The following is a 9,610-nucleotide window of genomic DNA, read 5'->3' as shown; positions in this document are numbered from 1 at the left end:
ATATATATATATATATATATTATACATATATATATTATATTATTATACTGTATATATGCAAGTACATAATATATAATATATATATATAATATATATCATCATCATCATCATCATCTAATCCTGTGTTATCCCATGAGGAGCGTAAGAGCCCGGGGCTAGGCAATTTAGTACTGATATTTAAGATGAGCAAGAAGCCTCACTCATTCCTGAGTAGCATTATGTGAGCAATAAGCCCCAACCCCCCCTTGGATATTAACCTGCACAGGCTCAATCCGATTGGAGCGCCCTAATTACCCACTAAACCGCCAGGTACCATAATTTTGTTATATGATTACCACCCAGCGTAGGAAATGGTTTCATGGTGTACAGGAAACCATTTGGCTTGTCACTCAGTGAAGAGCCACCCGTAGACAAAAGGAAGATTGAAGAATGAAGGAAAGAAATACAGAAGAGAATATATATATATATATATATATAATATATATATATATATATATAGCAGGGGAGTGAAAGATAAAAATGGTAGATTACTAGTGGAGAAGGGAGAAAAAGTGAGCAGATGGAGAGAACACTTTAGAAGAATTGTTGAACGTAGAGGATGGAAGTAATGCGAGTATAAGTGGCTGGGGAATGGCTGGGAGAAGGAGGGAGGTGAGAAGACAGGAAGAAATCAGTAGGATAGAAGTTGTGGAAGCAATGAAGAAAGTTAAATCGGGGAAAGCCCCAGGAATTGATGGGGTGTGTGGTGAAATGCTGAAGCATGGGGGAGAGATAGTAGTAGAATGGATGTGGAAGATGTGCAGATTGGTCTGGGAGGAAGGTAGAGTCCCGGAGGATTGGAAGTCAGGTATAATTATTCCCTTGTACAAAGGAAAAGGGGAAAAAGAAGTGTGTGGTAATCATAGGGGCATTTGTCTTCTTAGTATAATAGGAAAAGTGTATGGTAGGATACCTAAAGACAGAGTTAGAGAAAGAACAGAGAAATTAGTTGGAGAAGAACAGGGAGGCTTTAGGAAGGGAAGAGGTTGTGCAGATCAGATATTCATTCTTAGATCTTTAGTGGAAAAGTTTCTAGAGAAGGGAAAGAAGTTGTATGTGGCTTTCATGGATTTGGAGAAAGCATATGACAGGGTGGATAGACAAGGATTGTGGAAAGTGTTAAGAATATATGGAGTAGATGAGAAGTTGTTGAATGCTGTGAAGAGTATGTATGATGGTGCGAAGGCTGCAGTGCGTGTGGATGGTGAACTGAGTTAATTTTTCTCTTTGAAAGTTGGTTTGAAACAGGGATGTGTCATGTCTCCATAGTTGTTCAATCTGTACATGGATGGGGTAATAAAAGAGGTACAAGGTAGGGTAGTGGATGTTGGAGTGGCCCTGGTGAGAGAGGATAGAGTTTGGAAACTCCCTGTACTGTTGTTTGCAGATGATACTGTGTTGTTGAGTGAAGACGAAGGGGAGCTGCAAGGCTTGGTGGATGAGTTTGAGAGAGTGTGTAAGAAACGGAACCTAAAGGTGAATGTAGGGAAGTGTAAAGTGATGGTCTTTGAGAGAGGTGAAATTAGTGAATGTACAGCGAGGTTGGATGGTGAGGAATTGGAAAATGTGAGTACGTTTAAGTATTTGGGTAGTGTGATGAGTAAGGATGGAGGTTTGGAGGGTGAAGTGCTTGAAAGGGTACAGCAGGGAAGAAAGGTTGCTGGTTCTTTGAAAGCAGTGATAAGAAACAGGGAAGTGAGCATGGAAGTGAAAAAGTTACTACATGACAGTATTGTGATACCAACTCTAACGTACGGAATTGAAGCTTGGACATTGTTGGAAGGACACAAGTCAAGGGTGAGAGCAGTGGAAATGAGTTATTTAAGAGGAGCCTGTGGAGTCACGTGGAGAGACAGGCTGACGAATGAGGATATAAAGGAGCGTTGTGGTGTGGATGTGGATGTGATAGGAAGCGTTATGAGGAACACACTGAGGTGGTTTGGCCATGTGGAGAGGATGGAGGGTGAAAGACTGACGAAGAGAGTGTATGTGAGTGAGGTGGAGGGGGGACGAGGGAGGGGGAGGCCGAGGATGAGATGGAGGGATGGGGTGGAGAGGTATATGAGAGAGGGGGGTGTGAGTTGGGAGCAGGGCAGTGAAATGGCGGGGGACAGGGCGACTTGGAGGCGATTTGTTTGTGGCCACCCCAAACGGGATTGAGGCGTCTGGCAATATATATATATATATATATATATATATATATATATATATATATATATATATATACCTAGGCTGCTTCCCCCAAGGAAAGGGAGGTAGCCGAGACAGGACGACACACTCCCCATTTACTCATCCATTCAAACACATTCATTCGCATCTTAGCCCCAAAGGGGAGAACGGACAGATCTTCACTGCACCACACCGCACAAGAGTCAACTGAGCAATGCAATCAGTGACATGCACAGAAGGGCCCGACAGCAGAACTGGTTCACCCCTGCCACATCATAACAGACCCATCCCCTTACCCGCACCTGACCTGACTATATATATATATATATATATATATATATATATATATATATATATATATAAATATCTCAGAATGTCATTTAAGAGTATCATAAATATTCGGCTAAAAATAGGAACAATATTATGACCGCGACTATGCATCAAAATTTTCGCAAGCCTCATAAGATACCGCGACTATACATCAAAGTTTTTGCATGCCTTATATGATACCTTAGGGTATAATTTGAATCAAACCTACAGTAAGGTCGTTTAAATATTTCAGAACGGGATCTAATCATATTCACAATTTTAGCAGAAATACCTACGTAACAGCAAGACCAGAAAAATTGTTGTTGAAAACTGTGTAATATTTGAAGATGTATGACAGAACAAAGTACCCTAAAGGAGCAAGGGAAAATTTAAATTATCATGGTTACTAATTGTATTGAAAAACTGTGAACGGTAATCACTTAGTGAATAATACTATGCCATTACTTAACATAAAAAAGCAGAAACCACTAAAGCCAAAAACAAAACCAAACTGCACTCACTTGGGTAGAAAAACATCAAGGTACAATTCCGTCCAGAGATCTACACTGAACAAGGTTCGAAACTGAGCTAGTGAACAGGCCACACACATACTGGAACAATGAAGCACTATCATGAACACTGGACATCGAACACGGACCCTATGAAACCACGAAACATTATTGGCAAGACTAGTTTTAGGATTATGCATCTTAATTAATATACAGTACTTTAACCGTGTAATGTATCCCCATGATCCCAAACGTACCAATAATTTGAAATTCTCTGTGAGAGGGCATTTTTTGCACAGTGAGTGATTTCTTAGCAGTAACGAAGTACACAGTGTAAAATATTCTCAGATCAGTAACTTTTCACTGTGTTCCAAAGCTGATTCGGAACACCCTACTGAAGCATGCCAAAGACCATGCCTGATAGGTAAGACAAGCAAACCTGTATGCAACATTTTAACATGACTGGTTCACATGCAGTCTTCAGTACCTAGCATTCTGAAAATGTCGATCAAAAACAGTCCCAAAATTAATACTAGGGAAGCTGTTTCTTAAGATATTTTCGGCTACCGTATATAATTTACAGCTTATCTTGCCATAACGTGTTGCACTTTCAATCTGCAAGCGTCACACATAACTTTCATTAACTCCTACTGGACTCTTGTAACAATATAACTGCCTGTTAGCTGATAGACTAAGCTACAAGTGATTACGATGACACATTATTCAGTTCTTGCGACAACCAGACGATTTTATTCAGCTCAGGGGAGCTTTGCTAGTAACAATGCTATTACGGATTGGTATATCTAACTCATCCAGGTCGAAAAGTCTGTCCGGATGTAATTAAAAGAAAATGGTAACAGGTAAACGGCAAATATCACTGGGCTGATGACATATTTTGTGTGTTATTCTCGCAACTTCAGTCCAGACGATTTTATTCAAGTTTGACGAAATCATCTATAGTGATGGGGTTAGAAAAAGCCCCCTGTGCCCTTTTAAAACTTGATTTTCCTCCTAATGCAGAATAAAGTCGCCTGAGAAGAGCAAGAATAAAATTAATCAATACGTAATCTGAGAAGTGGTTAAGATGCGAAAAAATAATGGCACTGGAATCTGAAGGGAGCATCAACCAACAGCCAGCCTTTGTTTTCCATGTGACAGCAGGTCGACCACTTAGTATACTGAATATACAGTATATTTGCTGACGAAGTTTCCTACGTGTCTGTCGATTTTAAACTCCTAAAAAAAAGTTTTATTGGCAGTGATGCGGTGATGTGAAGCGTTTGTGTGTGTGTGTGTGTGTGTGTGTGTGTGTGTGTGTGTGTGTGTGTGTGTGTGTGTGTGTGTGTGTGTGTGTATAAACTTGACAGCCCGTCCACTGAGGCTCAGCAGTTCTTTATAGACAGCAGTTACTTCCCTAATCACATTAAACATCACCTCACCAGCACATTCCCCTAAGTAGCTCACCTTCCACTCGCTGGGGCTGAATCTGCTGACGAGGAACAGGACGACGGAAACCCCTAGGTAGGCGAAGACGATGCAGGTCCAAATCTCGTGGGAGAGTGGCGACATGAAGCTGAACACTCCGGGTTTCTCCTTGGCGGGTTTCTTGATCATGATGGAGATGCCTTGGGTCATGAAGGGCTTGGTGAAGTCGATTACCTGTTCCCTCGAAGATGTGATGGTTAGTGGCGCGATCGCTATGTCCGCCTCCTGTTGCCCAGAGATAATGTATGAGTTTGGAAGTATGCTGGAGCCTTTATAAACGAGGCACAGTGGAGAAAACAAAAATATTAATCATCATCATCATCATAACAGTTATGTATCGTGATGCTGACAATTCTCTGTGATGCCGATAATTAATAATGATAACTGATACACAAACCGTTTTGCGTTATGCTCCAGTATACCCCCCCACACACACACGCCAACCCCCTTTACCGAAATACAGACATACAAAGACCCCCAACACTTTCCAGTCACCATCCTCCCCTTTTACACACACACACACACACACACACACACACACACACACACACACACACAAACAGTTCATTCACTTTCACACACAACCCCTTCTCTTCCCACGACACACATTGATATCTGTTTATTTGCTACAGACTATATATCTCATTAAGTCCACGGAACCGCTTATATTACAATACAATAGCGGCTGCCATTAACGAATATACTCGTACAGTAAAGGAGGAACTTATCTTTCTCAATGCTCAGCTCTTCAGCCAGTCATGTCCCTCCTTATACAGGCTGAGGTTTCATTCATAAATTACATGTCCTTACTATGGTTAAGTTACCAAAAATCTCCACACGCAAAATTTTGACATACGTTCCACCTGGTAAACTGTGCCATATGTAGTGTGGCTTTAGATCCATTCTAGATTAACTCCATCAGTTCGAGGAAGTTAGACATCCTCCTCATCCTTATACTTCAGTTTCTAGTTGACAAGCAAAGTTGCTGTGGTGGAATTAAGTTAATCTCCTCTTTTTATTATTACTGTTTATCCACCTCATCCTCTCATTATTATTATTATTATTATTATTATTATTATTGCTACTACTACTACTACTACTACGACCACCACTATTATCATTATTTTTATTAGTGATCCTCCTTTTCCTCCTCTTCCCTCTCTTATCTTTCCTGTCCCCTCTTGTCTGTCACGAGCTGGCGCGATCCTATATTTAAATAGACTCGTGACATTGAACTTTGGTGGGAAACCACGAATTCTAGTGGAATCCCAGTATGTATCACTCAGTCAACCGCCACGTATTCACCCGATCGGGAGTGTTTTCAGAACAATTTTTCACTGTTTCATAAGTGATCGTCTTTGTGTGCGACATTAGCATCTCCGCTGAGTGATTTATTGTGGGTGTGTATCGCTCACACTAAATACGTTGGCCGTTAGCAAGCACGGCCGGCACTCGCCCCTCTCTCACATTTTGAAGTCAGTCAGAATTTGAGTGTCATGGAAGCAGGTTCGATTGGGCCCAGTGTGGAGCAGTGCCGCCGTTGTCCAGCAAGTTCCTAAATTCCCACCTAGTGTGAACCGGCGAGAAGTTTAGCGTGTGCAGCGTCCTTCCTCAGCAACAATGCCCAGTCCATTTCGCTTAGCCCACTTTCTGACCAGTATTTTTCTTTCGTTTTTCCTAGGTTTAAGAGTTTAACTTTTGAGTGAATGAGTGATTGTGTTCTCCTTATTTTGAATTCATTTTGGAACATGTAACGTAAATTTATCTCATTGTAATCAATGAATTTACGGTTGCTTTTCTCTTGAGCTTAATGTAATGTAAACTCGTGTTTTATTTCTCCACATTAAGCTTATTTTAGTTATAGCTCCTAGTTTGCATAAACGCTTTGCATTATTCATAACTGGTATTTAGGCCAGTCCTTTTTATTAACTTAAATCCACTGTGCAACCAGGAGTTAATGCACCAGCAAGAACCTGTTTATCATTAATAGCATTAGTTATTGATTGTCAGGGGTGGAGTCACTTTCTCCAGAGGCTAACAGTACCAATAAACAGCACGTGTGAGTAATTAGTCTCTGCTGTGTACTGTTGAGAAAGTTTATAAATTCTCGTCCTTAGAGAATCGGCGAAGTAAGCCGACATAAAGTAGTCACTGGTTGATTTTCACAAGTCAATTCTTTGTCCTTGTTCTCAAGCAACATTTTAAAGTATCAAGTATTATTGAATATTATTCTTTAATATTGCATATTTCTTCAAAAACCCTGTGACATCTGGCGACCTCATTCCAGGATATTAACTCCTAGCTCTAAAGTTATTTACGAGACAATACTCACTCACTCATACTTAGGTATTTATCATTAACCCGCCCCATCCCAACGTTTTTGGACCTTTTTTTTTTTTTGGCTCAAACATCCGCTTTTGGTGAGAAACATCGAAAATTCATAAAGAAATCACTCACCTGAGGTTTAAAATACCGGATTTTGGTACGAGTACTTCCTTACCTGACTGGGTTTTCTAACAGGCTGGCACCAAAGAAAACGAGTTCTATGGGAGGGTAACTATTTTATCCACTCATAAACAGTCTTTATTTATTTACTTGGTACGAATTTATATGTAGTACAAGAGTATATTGGTTTTCAAACAGTAATATAGGCATTATAAGCATTGTTTCACTCACTAACTCATCACCATTCATGACCTTTTTTTCCCACATTACCTGATCATCATTTCTGACTGTTTCTTCCTCTAATGCTATGTAAACTTTGTCCTCCACATTGTCATCGATTGGGGAATCACTCTGGCCCTGATTGTCTTTATTGGCCAGGTCACTGGTAACAGGTGAATTGCCGAGACAATGGTGTGCAGAGGGGGGGGAGAGGTTATGCGGTGCAAGGCATTGTCCCTGCTTGGCATCTTGAAGAGGAATAGAGAAAGGTGTCCCGTGTATACGTGCCAAAAACCACTCGCGAAATCACTCGCGAAAATTGAAAATTGTGCAAATTAGGGACCTTGCAATGTTGCCACGTTAATTCACGTCGCCGGGACGGCGCGGGTTAAAATCTATATGCACTATCTTACTGGTGATTATTGATTCAGTTTTATTAATTTTACATAATAGTTTTCACAGTCAATTTGTTTAATTTTCTTTCTTTACCAGTTTAACTATATAAAACTGGTCACCACTAACCTGTACCTATATTCTTTATTCTTGATTATTGACATCTTTCTCTGCAAAATTGCAGTCAGTACTGAGTCTCTAGTTCACTTAGATTGAGTTAACATCATGACTACCAAGGTCTATGTACAGGAAGCTAAAGATATGGGGCTTACTGACCCCGAGAAAATAAAGGACTATGTCCTCTCTCGGTTTAATTACGACCAACAACGCGAAAATGATGCTCGTGAAGGGTGTCAAATTCAGCGTGAGGAACGAGAATATGAGTGAGAACAGCGCGAGGAACGCAAGAGAGAATGCAAACATGAGCGAAAACAACGCGAACTCGAGTTAGAACACTGAGCCGAAAAATAATGCGAACTCGAGGTAGAACACGGGCAAAAACAACGCGAACTCGAGTAAGAACATGAGCAAGAACAGCATGAGGAACGAGAACATGAACGTCCTGAGAGCGAGAAATGCGCGAAAAACATGAAATTGAGATTTTGAAGCTCAAGCGAGACTCCTTGGCTTCAGACACATCTGGTGCAGCTGGCCCAAGCTCCACGAGCACTATCCCTGCACATATTATGGCGACCCCACACATCAAGCTTCCTCCATACAAGGGAAGGCGAGCGAATCGAGCCATATATAGCTCATTTTGAAGATATGGCTCAACTGTACCAGCTGGATGATGCAGTTAAGTGGTTTCAGTTTCTTAGCCTGTTTGAGGGCCCTGCCCTCGATATTCTCCAAAGAATTCGTGGAGACAATCTCACGTATGAGATGATGAAGGCCGCACTCGTCAAAGCATATGGTCTCACAGTTGACGACGCCAAGAGTCAGTTCATGAGGGCGCGTCTACAGGAAAAAGACTGCCGTTCAGTTTCTTGACCGGCTTACTGCTTACTTAGATGAGTGGATGGAGAAAGATGAAACTCCTTCCACGCGTGAGGGGATAATTGACCTTATGCTGCGCATGCAGCTAGAAAAGTCGTGGCCTACTGAACTTATGGCTCAGCTTAAGATCTGCCAGGTAAGAGATGCCAGCCAAATGGTGAAGAAGGCTGATGCATTCTTCACTGCATACGGGTATCAAACTCGCAAGCAGCATACCTGGAACAGGAAAGCTGATAAATCTGGGAAACCGTCTCAGACTGAACCCCAGCAACAAGGCCGTTCTCAGAATAATGGCCAAGGTCCAAAACCGCAGAAGAAGGACCAGGGGCAAAACACTCAGAAACCTGAGTGGAAGAGGTACAACAAGTACCCTAACCAGCAGCAGTATCAGCCATGCAACCGACCGTCAGGACTGTCCTTTTCAGTACCAGCCCCTCAGAGGCAGGAGGCGAATGCAGCCTTCATTCCTCAGCAGCAGCACGGTGGTCACGTCCCTACCAGTACGGGTACTTTCCCACAGTTCTCTAGTCCCCCAGCGACAGTGAACACTCTGCCACAGGAGGTCAATGCTCCATCTCCCCCGACAGTGAGTACAACCCCTCAAGTATGTAATTCTCAGGGCACCATGTTTGCCGCATCATTTATTCAGCAGCCTCATGAGTGGCTGGCTGCTTCCTCCACAGGCCCTCCCACAGGTGACAGTGCCTTCCTTGTTTAGCCAGGGTTTATGGGAGGCATTCCTGTGAAGGTCCTGAGAGATAAACGGTCCTCAGGTTGCTCTGTCAGGCAGAGTCTAGTTCGGCCTGAGGAGTACACAGGTCGACAGATCCAAGCTAACCTTATTGATGGATCAGTGAGATTGTTCCCTGAGGCACGTATCCAGGTGGCATCTCCATTTTACACTGGTATGACAGACCGCAGTTGTCATGCCAGAACCTTTATTTGACCTTATCATAGGCAATATTCCCGGTGCCAAGTATAAGCTGCACTGAAGATGATGCTACTCAGACTTCAGCTGCAGTAACACGAGCCATGGCTGAGGCTCC

At 42.2% G+C, this 9,610-nt stretch overlaps 1 protein-coding gene across 1 annotated transcript in view; it reads right to left on the bottom strand.

Moving 5' to 3' along the window:
* The window catches only part of LOC145413995 (glutamate receptor 1-like), an 802,643-nt gene that overhangs the window by 43,325 nt on the left and 749,708 nt on the right, over positions 1-9,610 (bottom strand). Inside the window, exon 25 of the mRNA XM_080283586.1 lies at positions 4,491-4,736. Within this exon, the coding sequence (XP_080139712.1) occupies positions 4,491-4,736 (246 nt within the window). The remainder of the gene's footprint in view (positions 1-4,490; positions 4,737-9,610) is intronic.

Source organism: Coenobita brevimanus, chromosome 1 (genome assembly GCF_032717465.1).
Source record: "Coenobita brevimanus isolate Jiangsu-jjx chromosome 1, ASM3271746v2, whole genome shotgun sequence".
Lineage (NCBI taxonomy): Eukaryota > Metazoa > Arthropoda > Malacostraca > Decapoda > Coenobitidae > Coenobita > Coenobita brevimanus.
Note: the sequence above shows the minus strand (reverse complement) of the source record. Positions and strands in the feature narration are given on the sequence as shown.